The sequence below is a fragment of the Astatotilapia calliptera genome, chromosome 1 (genome assembly GCF_964374335.1).
Source record: "Astatotilapia calliptera chromosome 1, fAstCal68.1, whole genome shotgun sequence".
In the NCBI taxonomy this organism is placed as follows: domain Eukaryota; kingdom Metazoa; phylum Chordata; class Actinopteri; order Cichliformes; family Cichlidae; genus Astatotilapia; species Astatotilapia calliptera.
This window is the reverse complement of record NC_137422.1, coordinates 17,335,065-17,355,697: the sequence shown is the minus strand read 5'-3', so window position 1 is coordinate 17,355,697 and position 20,633 is coordinate 17,335,065. Positions and strand designations below refer to the sequence as shown.

Here is a 20,633-nt window from a genome sequence, read left to right as displayed (position 1 = left end):
CCCATCTGAAAACTAAGGAAGGCTGTGCATTCTAAACCTTAGTGCCAAAACTGTGGAACCGCTTATCTCTCTCTCTTTCCACCCATGACTCTACAGCATCCTTAAAGTAAAAAAAAGAAAGAACAAAAAAGCTGAAAACCCATCTATTCTGACAGGGATGTCAGTAATGGTTTTGTGTTGTTTCACTTGATTTAGCTGTGTTCACTTTGTCCTTGTTTTTAATGCCTCTCTGAAGCATTTTGTGGCTGTTTTTTTTTGCCTTAAAAAGCGCTGTGTAAATAATCTTTACTTACTAGGTCTCAAACGATGCGGAAATCTGAAGTGTACAGTAAAAGGAGTTTCCAGTTTCGCTGAAGTTAGGACGTAGAATTCCCACAGAAGTCTAAACCAAGCTTCAACAGGAGTATTAATCCTATCTTGCTAGTGTCAGTTCAATACCAACACCAGCGTTGGTATCTTTACTATCGATATTTGGATCCGCCCACCCCTACACATCACCACGTGCACACATCACCAACTGAATCATTAAATACCCATTTATTCAGCTTCACTTTCCGCACTCCTACACAGAACACAATCTGGTCTACGAAAACATCAGCACATGACAGTGAACATTTGGACATTTTGGTCAAAACAAATAACAAAGATGCCAAACGTAATACCCGAGCAGCTTGCCTGCATATGTTTTAGCATCTGTGCTCTTTACTCGTCTCATCCTCAACAGCTGTGTCAAGTAACCAGCCAGTCAGGCTTATACTCAGCAGTTTATGCAGCCGTTCATAAGAAAAACATCTAAAACAACAACCAAAAAAAAACAAACAGAACTCATAAAACTCAAGACAAACAACCTATAATAGAAAATAAGTGATATTAGAATGACATGGAGAAAAATAATCCAATCTGAGGGGAAAACAAAACTAAACAAAAACAGAGGAAAGTGCTAGTTATTTTCTGTTGTGTGTTGCATTAGCAGATTTGCAAGTCACATGAATCAACCATCAACAACCTGGGCCACTCCTCCAGCCCAATCTTAGAGTCCCACTAAGGATATTGCAGAATGGGAGCAGCACAGCCAAGTGTCTCTCGTCTCTCTGGAGCTCTGTGTCATCTGGACCTTGTGTCCAGGAGAGTGGACGGAGGGAAAGATGGGCACCAGAGGAGAGTCGGGTGGCTGAGGGGCTGTAGTCCTGTGCTACGGGGCCAGCTGCACGCTTGCTGTGAAAAAAGCATGACGGTGACAGCGGTACCCCTTCAGGCAACATAGTGGTACTGGTTAGGAGTCTCCTTGTCACGTTCCATGTAGTCTCTATCTATGAGCGACTCGATCCGCTTCTTCAGATCACCCGGCTGTGGAGAGTAAGGAGAGTCAGGTGAGCTTTAGGTGCATGGGGAAATAAAATTAATTAGTTAATTTAAAAAAGCCCCAAAACAGGCTTAATCTTGATCACCTTGACAGGGAACTTCAGCTGGTTGTAGAGCTCCGATACCAGCAAGTTGTGACTGAGGGTCTTCCTCATCTTCATGATGCGCACCACTGCTGCATCGATCTGATACTGTCTGTCCTGGAACACACGCTCTGTGGTGCTCACCTGCTCCTCTACCTGTAGGGAAAACAAATAAATAAGTGTGATGAGTAAAAAAAAGAACAAAAAAACCCCCAACTAGTGAACGAAAAAACCAACCAAAGACCAAGACGTTATTTTTACCGTTTCCTTCATTTGGATCTGGTTGATCTTGATGCGGAACAGTTTATGTTTAAAATCATTGTTGAAGTTGAAACGGTCTCCGTCCTCCACGTCTTTCCCTCGAGGGTTCTTGTTGAGGACGCGTGCCTTTCCGCAGGCCAGAGACTGCAGCGTGCGCTTGAGCTCTCCCTCTTCTGTGAGGGATAAGAGAGCAGCCATGTGATACAGCAGGTACCCCTCCCCAAACAGAACGGTTAAACTGTATAAAGACACGCGTTACCTATGCCAGTGGCAGCCCGAATCTCCTCCATGCTGAACTCTTCTCCCTCATTAAACATGAGCAGTACCAGCGTCTGGAACAAGGAGACCTGCAGTTCCTTCTTACCCTGCAGTACAAAGTAGTCATTTTAAATCCAGGTGCAGTCCAGATGTTTTCTCAGCCCAGTGTATCCACCTTCTCCACGCTCCATTATCTCTTACAAGGCTCTTACCTCTTTAAACTCTGCCTTCAGTACAGCATGGCCCAGTGTGGGCTGCCACTGCAGCTTCCTCCCACTGTGCTTACCCAGATAGAACAGCTTGAACACCTCCTGGAGTTTTACCATCTACCAGAACATAAAAATATTATTTGTATCAACACTGTCTTGGATCGAATCAGCTGATTTGTTTTGTTTCATGCAGTGGTCAAGTGTATTTGTGTGCCAGACCTAAATGCAGAGCTGCTTACCTCTGTGGGCAGGTGCACCTCCATGGGTGTGTATGAAGGCCAGTAGCCCATAGTGAGGATGTTCACAGTAAGTTCTATGTTGCTTGGCTCACTCTGGTTCTGCATATACTGAGTTAAAAAAGAACAATTGTTTTACAATGATGCACTAAAAAAAAAAAAAAAAAAAAAGCATTTTGAGACACAAATAAAGTGGAGTGTGTCTACAAAGCTCAACAATATCTTATTTTTCAGGAGCTTGGGGGAAAACAAGTGACTGGACTTCTCATACGAGAAGCTTCTTCATTTATCTAGTTTTGTTTATGTGCATGAAGACTTCAGGTACCTGTTTGAACTGGATCATGATGTCTTTGGACAGCTCCATGTCTTTAAACATCCCCTCGAGTTTACTGGTAAACGCCGCCCCACATTCTGCAGGAAGTCAAGACCATGAATATTACAGCTGGCTGCTTCTCACACTACCACATTACCACAGACACCCATGAGAGTCTATATTAGCATTAATAACTTCATATTAGAACTTCATTTAGAGCTGCTGCTGCTATATTACTGCAACATAAAGATCCTCTCTGCGGTTAAAGCGGCATCAATCAAATTTCAGAATATACTGCATGCACAGGATAAGGTCAACCAAAAGGCCAGTTTCCTCATCTAACTGCTCTAAAACATCAAGCATATATCTATAAGTGAGGCATGCATGTTGATTAACAGCAACGTGCTGACTGTGAGGTGTGAAACATTTCCCATCTGCCTTAAAAAACAGCTACTCTGCTGACTCAGCATATAAGAGCAACAGACAATTGTTCAGGGTTTCCAGTATAAACAGGATATCTGGATGACGGATTACGGAAATCCAGTTCAAGATTTTTCTGTAGGACTGTCATTGTTTTTAAAATCTAATGAAAATTTAAACTGTCATCAGACAGCTGATGTTGTCACTTTTATTTTTTTTTTAACTGAGTCTGACTGGTCAACAGAACTTGGACTACAAGCGGACTCTCATCTGTTTATAGACTATATAAGATCTCGGACTAGAGACTTACCGTGTTTGAGCTTGGACAGCATGGACTTCTCAGCATCAACAGAGGCACTCTTGCCAACCAGCAGGCGTTTGGCCAAGTCCTTCTTATAAAAAGCTTCAAACACATCTTTTCCTGGATGTACAAAACAGATCAAGAGGCGTCAGACGGAAACAAACTTCCTATTCACTAGTAAGACTAACTGGGTGAAAAGCAAACAGTGACATATTCATTAAATATAACTAACCGTGTATGAAGCGGAAGATTATCATTATCTTATCCAGTATTCTCTCCAGCTCCTCCTCCGTAGCCTCCTTGTTCCCAGCTCTTAACTTAGAATCCACATATTTAGCTGCATGGAAAGCACAAAAGCGGTTATCACATGCTGGAACTAATGAAAACCGCATTAAAATGAGCTGTGTAAATTCATTTAAGCGCACAAAGGTAGTGTTTTATACTTCCAAAACTCTTAAAAATCTAAATTACTGAAACAAATTCATCATTAAATGACCTGGCCTACCGATAAGCTCTGCAGGCTTGTTGGGCCTCTTGTTGATGAAAGTTTCAAAAGCCTCCTTCATGGCATTGATGAAGCTCTCATTGCGTGCAAAGCAGCTCTGTGCCACGTTGTCCATCTTGTCTTTGAAGTCCAGCAGGTCTTGTACCATGTCTTTGTCTTTCTCTGGAGTGCATACAATCTCTCCTCCAAAGGACTGAAACCAAATACAGTGTACATACACACGTCTTAGACACAAAAAGACCAGGACACATTTATTTTGACAGTAATGATTTGTGTTGATGTTTACAAATGTGTTGGGTCTTGTGTGTACCTTGATGTAATCCCTCCAGAACTGCAGCAGTGTGGGAAGTCCTCCCTTCACTTTGCTGAAGAGCTGGTAGAGGAGGGTGAGTTCAGTCACACGATTCTCATCCAGCAGAGTGCTCAGACCTGTCACAAACATGCTACACGTGAGTGCTTTTTACATACTGAAAATGTTTAATTACGTACATAAAAACAGGATACAGCTCTACAGGCAGGACAGCTCAACTAAAAAAGTTGCTAAAGGAAAAAAAGAAAGAAAAGAATACTCATGTGTACCAGTTTAACAGAAACCCAGCACTACGTCAGTTTGTGGCTGTTTGCAAAACCTTTCACACTGACATACCCTTTTGCAGTATTGCAGTCATATGTTCTTCTAACAGCTGTTTCTCAACACAGCTAATGAGACGTTTCCTGTTAAACAAAGAAAACAATATAAGACAAACCAATCGTAAACAAAGTTCTCTGCTTGCAAAGCAAAGCTGCTGTTCTTCAGAATATCTGTTACCACACCTATAAAAAGAAAAAACTATATAATAAATAAATATTTTGCCAATTATTCCTTCAGGATCGTCTCCTTGTGAATCCATTCACCACTTCCAGCATGACTGCTGTTTTTTTAAAAAGGCTCTGTGGGAATCCAGTTCGGTCCATATGCAGATGCACTTTTGTGATGCACACTGGATTCCCTCCCCCATCAGCTTAAATTGCAATTTGAAGAGGAGGATGAAGTCAAAAGGAAACAAATTTAGCTGGTGCTCAGTTGTGGTGTGTTTGTGGGGCTAAAAAAATTCAAGTTATGTGCACCAAATATAATCAGTAAGTCCTGCACAACCCCGTGGACAATGGAAAAATAAGGAGCAAGCACCTCATACGGGCTTGCAGACTGTGGACTGTTTTACTGAAACATGCTGTTTGATGTCTGAGCTGTGGTCAGAGTTCTCATCCACAGTGATGATCCTTTACATAAATGCTTACATCAATTTGCATTTGGTGCAAGTTAGAGCTGCACAGTTAAACTGCAAATGCATAGCTGCACGTGGTCAGAAGGGAACTTCCAGGGTGCGATTGAGACGATCATAAATGAGTAAACCAACCAAAACATGTAGATTTTTTTTATTTAAATAGAATCAAAAGATAGTGTAGTAGTGTCAAAGTTTGTGATGGCAACAGTGCTTGTTGACACTTTAAGGCACCACTGGCCTTCTGACTCAAAACTAAACCTCATTTAGCAGTTTCTATATCACTATATGGTAATGAATGGTTTTTAAATGTTCTTTCTGAACGTTGCATGAGAGCTGTTTTAAATGGCGAGTAGGCAATTTTACCTTCCTTAAGCTCCCGCAACCCTTGAAAAGGATAAGCAGGTATAGCTGATGGTTGGATGTCTCAGCGATATGCATGAATATAATAAAAATCCAAATAAATAAATAAATAAGTAAATAAATAAACATTACTGAGTGCTCTGATCGAGGTAGCTCACGATTCGATCATTTTCCTCCTCCAACCGACGAGCCACGTGGTGCAGGTACTCGGGTACCTGAACACACACAAACACACACTCAGCACTGCTGATGACAATCACATGACACACACACCCACTGGTGGTCTCACTCACGTCTCTCTCCTGCATCAGATGCTGTCCCTCTGCTGCATACAGACGATTGGTCTCAGTCAAAAATCTCTCCTCAAAGGAGTCTTTGTAAACCTAACAAGAGTTGAGAGTCATGATGGAGAAATACTGGCATGCACTCTAAGCGCCCACGTGACGAAGAGGCGATTGTGTACCTGCAGGTCTGACAGCATGCCAAGAAGACTCCTAAGCAGACTCCGGTCCACGGTCTCTCCATTCCGCTCCAGTTCAATCTGCTCCAAAATGCCTTCCACTGTTCGCTTTTGAACAGCACTGTCGCTCACGATGTGGGTGCGAAACAGCTCCAAACCGGTGTCCCTGCAGCGAATACATAACATCAGCTTTCTGAGAACATCTTTACAGACACAGTGACTGGAATTAACTATAATTTTACCAGATAGAAGGGAGTAGAGAGTTCTGCAGCACATAGGTACGATCCAGGAAGAGAAAGATGCTCCGGATCATTATCTACAAAGAATTATTAGATTAACATTCCTACAGTCCACTAAGGTTTGAGCAGAGCAGATTTAAATGGATATCTATCAAACATCACACTCACAGTTTGCCTACAGTGGTCCTGCCAGCAGCGATTCATTCGCTTCAGGAAGGAAAGGTTGTCCAAAGACTCTGTGAGGTCCAAGTTAAAGAAAATCTTTTACTGAGGCATCAAACCCCAGCTCTGAATTATATTACAGTACCTCTAATGAGATATAATGACAAAGCATGTTTATCTAACTTCCTCTTAATACTTAAAAGAACAAACTTCAAAAAGCTGCCCAACCAGTGTTAATAACCAAACTACACATTTAGCATCGCTTGACGTCTGCCAGCAGACCCCAGATATCATTGAAAGAGTAAAGCTACCAATAAGCTCCAAGCAAAATCCACCTTGAGGTCCCAACTGCAGATTTATAAAGAAGGTGGAGCACTGCTTTATCTTATCTGTGTGCAGCCGATCTCAAACAAATTGCTACTCACTATATAAGCAATACCCAACTCTTGTCTGCACACAGATGAACAACATCTGGAAACTAGTGTCCGGTTACAGATTTTCCCCTCATCAAACTTAAGTAATTTAGATATTTATCTCTTATAGTGAGAAACTTGTTATTATCAAGTCAGTGGATATAACATATACTGACAGGATTTCACTCCACAGTTAGCGGAGAATCATTTTGGTTTCTAGTAAAGAAGATATCAGGCAGATCCTACTTGCTTCAACATTTCAGCACATAGCTTGCCTGACATGCCTGTGCACATAAAAAAGGATATTCTCTAAACTGGTGGATCTGGGCCTGCACGTGATCTTCACAGACTTGCCGAAGCTGCTTGTACAGAGTCGGTGAGACTTTATACGAGCACAGGTTCTCCACCGCCTTCAAGTGCAGCAGAAACAAAGAGAAAACAGGAGACAATTGTTTTTATATGACAGGACAGACAGGTGATTTGGAGAATAATAACACTTACTTTAACACTATTAGTAAAACATCATGGATTTATGTGAAAATGTGGTGAAAGGCTTTGAGATGCATAACAGTTTAAAAGCAAACAAACACATCAGCAGACGTCCTGTACGTGATGCAACATGCTCAAAACAAATGGCAAGTCTTCACAAGTTTATTTTAATCCTCGGCTGTTCTTCAACTTCAGACTCATTTAATATTCGTGGCTTTATGGTGTTAGAAATGTCGAGACTGCAAAGCATTTGAGCTTGACATGCCCCGTTGTTCCGTACCAACATGTTTTTAAGGCCCAGCAGTGCAACACATTACTCAGGGTGTGAAGAAAATAAGTCTAACTCTAGTTTGGTAATTAAAAAGACAAACAGCAAACCTGATAGAGCTCCTCCAGGTTATACTTGATGGAGGTGCTGTTCTGGATTGCACCCACCGCATCTCGCAGCTTCAGCCACGTGTCCTCGGTGTAGTTCTCTGCTAGTTTTGGCCTATCTGTTTACAAAAACACAACAAGACTCACTTATAGGACTAAAATATGACCATATTAGGATGTGGGCAGCACATCCTAGTATCATTTCCACTTGCAGAGCATTTGTTTATTACAAATGCTCTACAAGTGGAAATGATAAAACCTGAAGAATAAATGTTCAATGACATTTTCAAAGTTTTCTGTCATATGTTGAAGGTAAGGAAAGCAAGTTTTGATACAATAGCTTTACTGTACTTATGAAGCCATCAACACTGGGATGACTGACAATAACCTACAGAGGGAGTACCTCCACACACTTTGGACTCTCAGCTATGTTGGCAAATAAACATTTATCCTGCTGGAAATTGAACAAAGCAAATTTACTGGTCTCTCTGACTCAATCATTTATTGACATTTATTTATTTGCCAATCTTTTTCCACACACGAAATTTCTTTCATTTCTAAAATGTCCAAAGTAAATGGTTAATTGTAAAGTGAAGTGCTGTAACTTCTCAATATTAACATCAACCTTGATTTAAAACAACCTCTTATTTAACCCTGGAGAACCCATGGGATCAAATTTGACCCCATGGGTTCCCTAGAAAAACAATAGGGTCAGCTCTGACCCCATGGGTTCTCCAGGGTTAAGTTTTTTCCCCATTTGTGGTGTGAATTAATAGACTGACAGAACAGCGGTATCTTTCAGACGATCAATTCATTCAATGATTAGTTATGTCAGATATAAAACCTCGTGCTTTTACTTTATACAACAGGTGCTGGGATTTAGGAGTGGCCCAAAACTCCATGGCTGGTGGATTTGGCACAAACAGCTATGCAGCATAATGGAAAATGCATATCAGTCTATCAGGAGCAAGCCCTGGGTAAAGGTGACATGTGAGTGCTTGAGCACGGCAGTAAGGGCAGCAACTTTTTTTTGTTTTGTTTTGTTTGTTTATCTTTTTACAGGCATTATCTGAAAGTAACATCCTCTTACGTGCTATGGTATCTCTGTGTAACTGCTGCTGTTAGGTAACGCATTAGAAGAGGCTCAGTGACAGTACCTTTGAAATTTTTGATCACTAGTTTCTTTGACGTGCCGGTTTTGCCTGAGGCCACAGCGGAGGTCCTGGCCATCCCGTTGGCACTGTGTTCCGTTATAGAGAAGCTGGCCCTCTTGTCCTGTCGGGTGTCCTCTGCCATTATCAGATTAGCGCTTTGGCTTATCGCTGTATGGTTCAAGTGTTTTGCTAACTTACTGACGGGCTGTTTACTCGCCGTCAGCGGGGCAGCCTCTATATTAAGTTACTTGTCTTTGGTTGACAGCACAGGCACTCGCAGCCTATTTAAAATACATTCACGGGGAAAAAATGACTTAATACGAGGTTAACTAATCCGAAAACATAACTACCTCCTGCTAAGTAAACACACTGCTAGCTAACAGTATGTTATCTGAACCTGCAGCACACTTTAGCAAACACTTCTCGTCTTCTCATCAGCTCTATAGCTTCACAAGCTAGTCCATATCCCCATCGGCTACTTACAGGCCTCCACGAGTTTAACTGTTGTATTTTGCGACAGTACACTAACACATAAACGCGACATCGTTAGCGCTGACATAAAAATCCCAAATTACTGCTGGCTTTCTCTAACATGAAGCTAGCTAGCACAACAAAATGGCTTTTCTCAGACGGTTCAGTTGGACAGGTGCATCTTGGGTGAAAACCGGCCGGGTTGCGTTCAGGAACATATGGTGCATTTTAGTGTCAGAACAAATTGGTCAAATATTTTTGGTTTGAGATACTGTGTAGTTAACTTAAATATCAGTAACAATAAATCAGTTTGCCATCAAAAGGACAACAACTCTTTTTTTTTTGCATTAGTCATTAAATTAAGAAGCTCTAGTCATAATAAGAACTCTAAGGAGGTAAAATTGAGGCGTTCTCTGGAGAGAAGGGGAATGAAAGTCAGTGGAAGCATGACAGAATGAATGAGAAGGAGATAGGTGTAACAGTGAGGAGCAGACGTAGTGAATCTGGATGAGTTTAAATGCAACAGCACCCCTTACTAATGCTAGTGAGTACACGTTTACTGTTATGGCACGCATTTTCTTGCACACATGCTACTAGGACCAGTTTAGAAACACTTAATCACCTCTGATATTTGTTTGGCTCTTGTCATTGTAACGCACTTGTCAGCTATGAGCATCACCAGAGATAAAGATCTATATTACTTGTTAATGAATGAAATATACTGAAATATTTGTGTTTAGTCTTAATGTCTGTGAAGGCTCTCAGTCACCCATGTCATCGTAGTCTGAGGAGCTTGGAAGTCCAGATGCTTTTCTTTCCAAGCTCCTTAGACTGTTTAGTTTAAATATTTTATATGTGAAGAGGTAAACAAGGAATAGTACTGATGCACCTGCCTCACAATAACACTGCTCCAGGTGGTTTCTTAGCAGTGGCTACTGTTGAAAAACTCGTAACAACGGTGAACGCACCACTATATCACCTGCAGCCAGCAGGGGTTCAATGCAAATGGGCGGCGTTTCATATTGGACATGCAGGAACTCTCTGGCTGCCATTCAGCTTGTATTATCCGGCTGTCGGTGCGGCAACGACCCCCAGCAGCATGGCAGTGTTGACGTTTAGGTGTGAGTTCATGTCCTGGTTTTCGGAGTACTGAGGCTTTTCTGCGTGTAGTGACTCCGGCCTGCCGTCCCGAGCGCCGCCTGCATTGATAGGTAGGTCTGCTGTCTACGCCAACTGCTCCGGGAGGAACTGGGCAGGGTGTGGACGCACAGAGCATCATGTCAGTGAAGGGGAGATTGACTGGAAAATAGGTTGATTTTCCTTGTGTGGGCACTCCGTGAGGGTTGTAGCCTTGCAGCTTTAACCACACTGGAAATGTAGCCTAGCTTTAAATTAGCTTGCTAGCGTTAGCATAGCAAGAGAACAGTGTTTAGAAGCTAACTTTAGCCGAAAGAGCTCAGCTACGTGGTACTGAAACAACCTATCAGATTTAAAACTGGCCACGGCTTCCTGACATGACTCATATCCTAATGATGACTCTCTCACCTTCACACAGTCACTGTCAACAGTGATTTTCTTTTTCGCTGCTGCCTCTGTGTTTGGGGAGCTAGCTAGTGCTAACACCATTAGCTCGTACTGTTTGAGCATGAGGGTGTGAGGAGATCAATCTCTAATGGGTCAAATATAAATGAGTAAACTATACGATAAAGTGTTACTATAGTAGTGTAACAGGAAACTCAATACAATTGTGCTGTTGATATAAAACCGCATATCTGCTTTGTTAATCTTTTTGTGTCAGAACACATAACCTTTCACGCAACCCAGATCCGAAATCTCATGCCTTTAAATGTAAACACCAGCAATCCTCAGCTGTACTGTCAAGGAGAGACTTTAAAGAAATGTCAATCTCCTTATCTTAAAGAGAAAACGTCTTAAACAGTATCTTCTGCTCTTTATCAGGCTCTCGGTTGTAGGAACAACAGGTAGGCATAGAAGCCCAAACCTTCCTTTTCTTTACCTCCTTCAGCTCACCTGGCAGGGAGGCATTAAAGTGTTGAGATGTAAACCCTCCAGTGTATCCTGGTTCTGCCCTGGGGTCTCCTTCTTGTAGGACATGCCTACAAAACCTCATCTAGAAGATTTTTAGGAGGCATCCTAATTAGATGTCCAGCACCTTAACTGGCTTCTTTTTATACGGAGGAGTGGCTCTACTTCCAGCATTCCTCCTAAACGACCAAGCTCCTCACCCTCTAAGGGAAAGTGCAACCACCCATCAAAGGAAGCTTGTTTCTACCACTTGTATCCGATATCGTTCTTTTAATCACTACCCAGGGCTTATGGATGTGGGAGGGCGTGGGAATCGACCTTTCAAATCGACAGCTTTAAAGCACCTTACATTCACAGACTCACACATCACACATGTAAAAATTCACATACATGTATAGTTTTATGAATAAATTATATGCTGAGTATATCCAGAGACTTAATGATTCCTCACAGGGAAATGTTGTACAGTCCGCTTTCCACATTGATTATTTGAATTTGTCTGCAGCTTTGCTGACGCAAACTTATTTTGTACCTCCTGTAGATGCCTTGGCCAAGATGAGCGTGAAGGCTTTTGAGCTAGTCCCCGCTGTGGAGCGAGATCTCCTAATGGGCGACAAAGCTCGCATCAACATTGAGTGCATTGAATGCTGTGGAAAGCACTTGTACGTGGGCACCAATGACTGCTTCATCCACCACTTTCTGCTGGCTGAGGTCGCCTCCTCTAAAGGGAAGCCGGGTTACTTGGCTCAGAAGTTGCTGCACAAATACCTTGGCCTCAAGAAACCTGTTGCTGAGCTGCGGGCTGCTTCTGCTCTGGAGCGTCTCATAGTGCTCTGTGAAGGGTTAGTGTTCCTCGTTGACATGGTGACGCTGGAAACGGTGCCCTCGGCAGGTGGAGGTGGAGCCAAGATCAGGGGCGTGGCATCATTTTGTGTTAACGAGAACCCGGTGAACGCCGATCCGTTCTGTGTCGAAATGGGCGTGCTATCCTCCAAACGGCGGACAGTCCAGATTTACATGGTGTACGAGGACAGAGTGCAGCTGGTGAAAGAGTTGACAACGCCCGAGCAGCCCTGTGCTGTCAGTCTTGACGGTTACTTCTTGTGCCTGGCTCTTACCACACAGTATATGATCCTGAACTACAACACGGGAGCCTCCCAAGACCTCTTCCCTTACAACAGCGAGGAGAGGACACCCATTGTAAAGAGAATTGGCAGGGAGGAGTTTCTCTTAGCAGCACCTGGTGGTCTGGGTAAGTCAGAACAAAAACAGTCCCTGCAGTGAATACTTGGAGTTTTAAGATGATATCTCAATGGGTGACAAATTAAAAGAAATTCCAACACAAGGGGCCTTAGTAAGAACAGATCAGCTGCGCGAGTGTGTTTTTCTGAGAAGAAATACATTGTGCAGGATGTATTATATTAAATGTTTAGTCTGTTTGAAGCTGCAAAAGTTGTGACTCTGTAGTTTAACAGACTTATTATTTCAAATCCAGATACAAACTTAGTCTTCATGCAAATTTGATATGAGGTCAAAAAGCACAAATTGCTGTGTTTTGGATTAATGATTGTAAAACAGAATTTTTCTGAATCAAGATTACGGATCCTTTTTTGGATGAAAGAAAGACTAAAGCTTAAAAAAACCCCACTAGTAATATTTGTGATCCTCCTATCATTGTGATTGTTCAGTACACAGTGATTTCACACCTACTGATGTCTTATCTTGAACATAATCTACTCTAGAGCAGGTTTGTCCTGCAGCACAAGTTTCCATAGTAATCTGTTTCTTTTAATTGAACCTTCTTGAATTAAAGGTGAATCTACCAGGATAAATCCAAATCCTGCTTTGTAGTACAGAGGATTGTACATTAAACATTCTCATCTTCATGAAATAGTTTGATAAGGACAACCAGAGGCATTGTCATGTTTGAAGGGTCCACTCCCATTGGCATAGAAATGTTTCATCACAGGATGAAGTTCATCAGCTTTGTGTTGCTTTTAATTTCTCTCTCTAAACCATGTAAAGCACTTTGCTCCCCACAGCATTACACAGTCACCAGCTCCATTCACTGCAGCGCTCCGGGTTCAGCCTTTCTTTTATGTGTCACACATCTGTGTGAAAATACATTTCAGGCATTTTGTGTAGGCTAACATCTCAAAATAAAGAGCGTATTGTTTTGCTCACTATCTCTTAAATGTTGTGATTCTCCAAACTTATTTTTGGGGCTGTTTAAGGGAACATGTGCATTTCCTTTTTAAAATTAAAGTACTGTGTGTAATTGGTGGTGTCTGAAGGATCAAATTGTGTTCTGTAACTTTGACAGCATGTGTGCATCTGCTTGTTTATTAATAAGAATCACCTTGGGGTTTTTTATTATTGGTCAGCTGTAAAAAGCTGAGGGGGAATGGTTGTCACTCTGCTGGGAAGGCAGGCAGAGTATTGATCCAATACCGATACCAATGCTCGTATCGATACCTGAATCGGTCCGCCCACCTATACTTAACATGTCCATGTTGATCATTAAAACTGCTTTTCCACATGCCATCTCCAGGAATGTTTGCCAATGCAGAGGGTGTATCTCAGCGAGCTCCGGTCAGGTGGTCAGAGAGCGTGATTGGTGCCGCTGTGTGTTTTCCATACGTGGTGGCGTTGGACGAGAGCTTCATCACCATCCACAGCATGTTGGACCAACAACTTAAACAGACCCTTTCATTCAGGGATGGCCATATTTTGCAAAACTTTGAAGGTATGTTTGCATATTGCTTGTTTCTAATGTCTACCAAAAGGTATCACAAATGGGAATTACTATTTAAGTAAATAGCATTTTAATTTCCTCAAGGATTAGGTTTAACTAACAGGTACTTTTTTGATGCAAAGAGCTCCTGAAAAGTGCGTTTGAAAAACAGGAAAGGATTAATAAGTGATATGGGGATGGAAATAGTTATTGCTTTGGCTGACTGGACTGTGTAACCAAAACTGTTCATCAGAAAGCGTCTGGATGGCGCTGTGCACTCAGGTCTCAACTCTTAATGGGATCTGAAGCACTATCGACCATTTCTTGCTACAGAGGATTTCAGTTCTGTGTTAAAATGAAACTTTTATTCTGCTTGGCTTTAGAATAAAAGCATTGAAGTAATATGAAGTCATCTTTGAGCTTCAAGTGCAAAACGACACTCATATGTGCTTGAAAGTGAACTTGAAGCTCTGAGCTAAAGCTCTCTGAAGCTTTCCGTGCGCTATATATTATCCCTGGTTTGGCTGCAATCATCAGGTGCATGCAAAGCTTTCAATTTATGGAGCTGTTGTGAGGAAAAATCAGTCTGACCCCTCAGTGCTCTGTGTTTGTGTTTTTTGTAGGGAAGGTCATTCTGGCTTCTACTAAGGCCGTGTACGTCTTAGTACCTCTGCCGCTAGAAAGACAGATTCAAGACTTGCTGGCCAATCACAGAGTGGAGGAGGCGCTCATTCTCACAGAGGGAGCGCAGAGAAATATCCCCAAAGACAAGTTCCAGGTAACAACATGTTTAAGAAGATGATATGTTGGCCACACAGTGCACCTGTTGTCACTATTAGAAAATCTTAATATGTTAATTCTGCTTCCTAAACTAATCTTGCTGAGTTTCATTAAAGAGAATATTTTTCACAACTACAAACTCGATTCACTTCTAAATTGTCACTTTCTACTTCTGCAGAATTTGCACAAACGAATCCTCCAGCAGGCCGGATTCATACAGTTTGGCCAGCTTCAGTTTCTGGAAGCGAAAGAACACTTCCGGTAAGTCTGGGTCAGTGCTGGTCAACCCTCAAGTCATCAGACAGTTTTATTGACATTTATGAGAATGCCTGGAATATATTTTATAAAAGAATCATTCTTAATGGCTCCAGTTTTTTCTTTTTTAAATGCGATCAGGTCCATAAGATGGATATATTCTTTTGGAGGGGACACTTGCTTTCTACTTTTGTCTCTGAATACATCTGCAGTGGATTTTAGAGCATGGAATGGAGGTGTGATTTTAAGTGTAGAATTTCAGCTTTAATTGAAAGACTTTAATATTGTAATATCACTTACGAACATACAGCCGGGTTACTCTGTTCCTTGAATGTTAAAGAGCTGTGATTAGTTTAGCAAGAAGTACATGACTCACCCTAAAGTTTATCTCTAATCCTCAAAATCTGCCACATTTTGTACATTTTATCAGACTCTTGTGTTGTCTGTGTCTGCAGTGAGCTCATCTTTTCACTCCACTTTGAAAGTTCTGACAAATGCCAGTTAGAGATGTTGAGTTTTTTATGACCTTACTCTTATTTATTTGATCCTTCAGGAAGGGTCAGCTGGATGTGCGGGAGCTGATATCTCTCTGCCCGTTACTGCTACCAGCTTCCTCTTCATTCACGCGGTGCCACCCTCCTCTCCACGAGTTTGCAGATCTCAATCATCTGGCACAGGGTGACCAGGAGAAAGTGTTGCGATGCAAGAAGTTCCTCATAAGTTATTTAGGAGAGGTAACTGGATTCAGACCTGCACACAGTTTTGTCACTTGTCTTGTGTTAATGGTTTTCATTATCTGTACGCGCAGGTACGAAGCACAGAGGTGGTGAACGGCTGTAGAGAGGATGTGGACACTGCACTGTTAAAGCTGTATGCCGAACAGGACCACGACAGCCTTTTAGACCTCCTGGCTTCAGACAATGCCTGCGTGCTAGCAGACAGTGTCCCATGGCTGGAGAAATATCACAAGTTTGTATACTCTTACGATCTAATCTTTTATGTTAACATGATTAAAAACTCAGAAACTGGTCCAACACAGAGAGACTTTATGATCTCCAAAATGTTGTTAATTATAGCTTCATTGATAAACATGCACAATGACCTAAAAGCTTTGGTTTCTAGTGTGTGTGTGTGTGTGTGTGCGTGCTCGTGTGAGCACATGGTTTGACTGTTGTATAAATGGTGATTAAAGTAAATTAGTCCGACTTCTTTCATATGAAATCAGGCTTAAAATTCAGTAATTGGCAGCAACAATAACACTTGGGAATGACTGGGAAACAGAACTTTAATTATTACAGCTACAAAATTCACTAGAGGGATGGACTGAGATGGGTCTTCATTGGGTAAATGCTCTTCCTTCCTCCCACACTGTTAATTAACACCCTGGTAAAGCTTTAATACTATGTCCAGTTTAGGAAGGCAATTTAATTGCTTTATACAGAAAATGTAATCCTCCAGGGCGGCTTTGGCTTCATTCAGCTCTTTTCTGTCTTTAAGATATTTTGCGCTGGGGCTGCTCTATCATTATAATGGTCAGGATTCAGCAGCACTTCAGGTATGTTTGCAAATTTATTTTTTTTCTCAGTGATTTATGACTGAAGAATCTGCACTAATACGATGTTTATGAATTGAACCCTTTACGTTTCTGATAGTTGTGGATTCGTGTGGCAGATGGGGAGCTGCAAGACCCTACTAGATCTGATCTTTTTGAGTACATTGTGGACTTTCTCTGCACCTCCTCTAATGTGGACCTTGTATGGAAGTATGCAGACTGGGCCCTACGGAAGGATCCCATCGTAGGTTACCAAAAATGTAACGCTGCTGCAGAATTATTAATACTGGTCTCACTTGGAAGTTTTTGAGTCTTGCTGTCTGTCACTAGCCAATGCTTGCACAATATTTCCTAGTTCTAGTGTTTGAGTGTACTTATTCTGTTGCAGTACATTATCTTAAAGAGCTTAGAGCTTTGCTCTGCAGACAGTTTGCGTCACTTCCAGTCATTTTGCAAAAGCTAAAGTAGTAACCTAATCTCTTTTCTTGCCCATAGATAGGTGTCCACATCTTCACTAAGAGGCATACCAGTAAAGACCAGCCGGAATTGAACCCTGATGATGTCATCACTTACCTGGGAAAGCACAACCAGGCGCTTCTGCTCTACTTGGAGAACCTGGTGCTGGAGAAAAGGGTGCAGGTACAAAAACACAAGCTGTGATGGCTGATAGACAGTGTTCAGGTCTCAGGCTGCACTCCCACAGAATGTTTAAGTATGAGGAGACGTGAAGGCGTAATATTCAGCTGTAGGTTGTTCATATTTTGGCAGCACAAATGCACAGCCTCTGCAGTTAAGTGAGCAGGGGATTCAGAAAAATTGGAAGTGTAAACATTGCTTTCTGTCACATTTAAGGTTAAATAAAACCAAACCTTTCCTGCAAGGTGGCAAAGGCATCACCAGAAATTGTGCGTCCAGTATAAATGTTCCCTAATTCCGACATGAAAATGCATTTGAACACTTGACTAAATGTGAAAGCATTTTAGTGAAGCAGCTCACGTGAGACATGGTAGCTTCGGTGGTTAGCTCTGTCTCCCCGACTTCCCCTTCTAGTCTTGAGCTGTCAGAATTAAGTTACTTCTAAAGGGTGTGCACATCCTTAATTTGGAGCTTAAGTACAAGTACTTTTATAAATGGTTGGATGAATATTTTCATGAGTTCTTGAAGCCTGAAGTCTATAAATGTTTTCACATCAGCGAACTGCTGCACATGCACACAACTGAACACTTGCTGCTGCTCAGTGAAACCACAGTCTGACCTGTGGGCTGCAGACATGCTTCACTCTTGTAGTTTGGGAATAAGATCCTTAAAGTGATCCTGAAAGTAGGCCCCACGATGCCCCTTTTTCATTTTTCTAGCTAACATTAGATTCTAGAAACTTGCTTACCTATAGTATTGAATCATTGTAAATGGTTATTTTGGACAACTCTCATCGTGGATTTATTTTTAGGTTTCCATCTACAGATGTGCATCTTTAAAAGCTTATTTAATTTGAACTGTTTTCATGTTTGTGGATGCAGAAGGAGAAGTTCCACACACATCTAGCTGTGTTGTACTTGGAGAGGGTGTTATCTTTGATGTCACAGTCTCCAAAAGATGAGGAACAACTGACCAAAGCTAGGGAAAGGCTTCAAGCCCTCCTCAGGGAGTCCGACCTATACCGTGTACAGTTTCTTTTAGGTGAGAAAAATATCTGTTTGTTTGTCTCTAACAGGAGTTTCTTTTTTCTTGTGGAATTACTTTGTAACGTCTCTTTAAAGATTATGAACAAGATTTAATTGATGCGCTCTAACGAGGTCTTGCTTTTCATTTAATTGTGCGTCTGGTGATCATTTTGGAGATTTTCATGATGTTTGGTGTTCTTGTGCTCTGTTCAGCTAAAATGGAGAACTGTGAAGAACTGCTGCTAGAGCGTGCAACACTACATGGAAAACTAGAGGAGCATGACAAAGCGCTGCACATTCTGGTGCACCAGCTCAGAGACTTCCCGTCCGCCGAGGCCTTCTGCATATGGGCCTCTTCTAGTAGAGATTCGGCGTACCGACAGCAGCTCTTTCACCTGCTGCTGGGGGTGTATTTGGATGGGAGCCCTCCTGGGCAATCGGGAGACAGCGGAGAGCTGGAGATGGCGGCAGTGGATCTCCTAAATCGGCACGGGGAGGTGTTTGACGCGGTCCGTGTCCTGCGAATGCTGCCAGAAGGCTGGTCACTTCAGCTGCTGCGTCCCTTTCTGGGTCGAGCCATCAGGGCCAGCATGCACGCCTGCCGCACGTCCAGGATCGCTTTAGGGCTCGCACACTCTGAAAACCTTCAACTGCTGCATGATAGGGTAAGAAACGCATTATAGTATTAAGCTAGATAAGTATATAAATAACTGCTCTACTCTTACGCTTAACGAAACACTTTCATTTTTAATTTTCTGGTTTCACGATCAAATAAACGGGTAAACAACCATGAAAAGTTTTTAACAAAACACCTTAAAACTCCTTTCCCTGTTATTTTTTTTTTTTCTCGTCCAGTTGAAAGAGTGTAAGAGACCCGTCTTTGTGTCTGAAAAGAAGGGATGCCACCTGTGCCACAACACCTTCAGCGAGCCCAGCGTGGTGTGTCTGCCCGGTGGAGTGCCTGTCCACACCCACTGTGTTGCCCAGAGAGTAAGAGACTCTCCCACAAAGAGACAGTTGACTAATAGCAGTAAACACACGTGAGACCTAACCCTTTTTAAGAAACCTCATGGCTTGGGATGAGAGGCACCAAACTACAGCAGGATGCGCTGAGATTTTCAATGGCTGAGGACTGTGGGGATGACAAAAGCACAGAGCCCCAGTTCCCCTAGTGGGCTCTGCAGCTGTGGAGTTAACAAGACACACAAAGAAGGCTGGGCGACTGTGTGGGGGACTCGAGCGCCGCAGTTGTACTGCACTTTCAGACTTACAGTTTGATTTCTGTTCCATTCTGTGGCCGTCCTGTCTTTGTTTTTTCTTCTTCTTTTTTTTTTTAATCCTAAATTCAAGAAACTGCTTGAACTACAGAACATAATATTTGAATCTCATTGCATATATTTCTGAAGCATGAACAGTCTTACACTTTTGGGTCTAATCGGCTCCATATGGGTATTGTATTAATACTGTTCTAACCTGTCTTAACTCGCACATTACAGAGTTGGGTTGTAATGTGAATACTACAAAGGCTCATCAGTACTGATGGAAAAAGTCTGTTCTTTTTCTTTTTTTGTATGTCTTTGACTCTTTGTTCTGGTCTCAAAGCTGCTTTCCCTCCACCCACAATGATGTTGTATTAGTTGGTAACTGACAAGCAGCAATTTGATCCAAACCCACTAAATGATTGTCATAGCAAGGTTTAAACAAATAAACACCAACCTTTTGTGGAGCAGCAACAACATAAAATGTGAAAATAACAGTGCTTCACTTATGAATAAGTGTAATTGGACATTTATTAGACTATACACATCACATTGACCTTCTACAAGTTGCACAAATGAGATGAATCCTTAATGATGTGACAGTTAATCTTACAGCGTAACTGAAATGAACCTGCATACATTTTGTCTGGTTTCAAGCAACAAATAAATAAAATTTCCATTGCCCCAAGCATGCATGCATACATTTTGTTTGTTTGAACAGGCCACTCATACTGTTAGATATCCTAATGTATGCATGTACGCAATACTGAGCAAAACATTTAAGTTGAAGTATAGGCTATTTGTTTAAAATTTGTGTACAAGATCAATCATGTAGAACAACAGGCCACGAACTACAACTCTCTCCATTGAAAGTGCAAAGTGCACCCGTCTCATTTCTGTGATTCAAAGAGCCTGTAAAATTCTCAGCTTTCTCAGTTTTGGATTTGCATTTAATGCAACAAGTGTTAAAACTGCCCGCAGTGAACGTGATAACAAAGATTGTGAGACTT

At 41.9% G+C, this 20,633-nt stretch overlaps 2 protein-coding genes across 3 annotated transcripts; one reads left to right on the top strand and one right to left on the bottom strand.

The window, feature by feature from the left end:
* Nucleotides 1-518: 518 nt before the first annotated feature.
* On the bottom strand, nt 519-9,538 carry cul4a (cullin 4A). The gene is made up of 20 exons (XM_026165343.2): nt 8,869-9,538; nt 7,715-7,830; nt 7,154-7,257; nt 6,441-6,510; nt 6,276-6,349; nt 6,037-6,199; nt 5,867-5,956; nt 5,706-5,788; nt 4,595-4,662; nt 4,259-4,377; nt 3,949-4,141; nt 3,676-3,780; nt 3,453-3,563; nt 2,735-2,820; nt 2,413-2,520; nt 2,177-2,290; nt 1,966-2,071; nt 1,707-1,879; nt 1,449-1,601; nt 519-1,347 (listed from the first exon to the last, which is right to left on the bottom strand). Exons 1-20 carry the CDS (start codon nt 9,005-9,007, stop codon nt 1,252-1,254), a joined length of 2,271 nt encoding a protein of 756 aa, XP_026021128.1. The 5' UTR covers nt 9,008-9,538; the 3' UTR covers nt 519-1,251.
* On the top strand, nt 8,463-20,311 carry tgfbrap1 (transforming growth factor, beta receptor associated protein 1). 2 transcript variants are annotated; one of them, XM_026165331.2, is made up of 13 exons: nt 8,463-8,701; nt 11,924-12,634; nt 13,934-14,128; nt 14,740-14,894; nt 15,075-15,157; nt 15,705-15,885; nt 15,960-16,120; nt 16,649-16,706; nt 16,804-16,947; nt 17,199-17,342; nt 18,221-18,380; nt 18,578-19,029; nt 19,220-20,311. In XM_026165331.2, exons 1-13 carry the CDS (start codon nt 8,530-8,532, stop codon nt 19,406-19,408), a joined length of 2,805 nt encoding a protein of 934 aa, XP_026021116.2. In that variant the 5' UTR covers nt 8,463-8,529; the 3' UTR covers nt 19,409-20,311. The 2 variants fall into 2 exon arrangements, with proteins under 2 accessions (XP_026021116.2, XP_026021108.2); XM_026165323.2 differs by lacking the exon at nt 8,463-8,701 and adding an exon at nt 10,324-10,547.
* Nucleotides 20,312-20,633: the final 322 nt, after the last annotated feature.

Excerpts from the sequence above, each read along its gene's own strand:
- tgfbrap1 (XM_026165331.2), top strand. The coding sequence starts at position 8,530 with ATGATTAGTTATGTCAGATATAAAACCTCGTGCTTTTACTTTATACAA. Across the intron at positions 14,129-14,739 it reads TATTTTGCAAAACTTTGAAG|GGAAGGTCATTCTGGCTTCT; the intron begins GTATGTTTGCAT and ends TGTTTTTTGTAG. Across the intron at positions 18,381-18,577 it reads CCGTGTACAGTTTCTTTTAG|CTAAAATGGAGAACTGTGAA; the intron begins GTGAGAAAAATA and ends TGCTCTGTTCAG.
- cul4a (XM_026165343.2), bottom strand. The coding sequence starts at position 9,007 with ATGGCAGAGGACACCCGACAGGACAAGAGGGCCAGCTTCTCTATAACG. Across the intron at positions 7,831-8,868 it reads AGTGATCAAAAATTTCAAAG|ATAGGCCAAAACTAGCAGAG; the intron begins GTACTGTCACTG and ends TTTTGTAAACAG. Across the intron at positions 2,821-3,452 it reads GCTGTCCAAGCTCAAACACG|AATGTGGGGCGGCGTTTACC; the intron begins GTAAGTCTCTAG and ends GACTTCCTGCAG.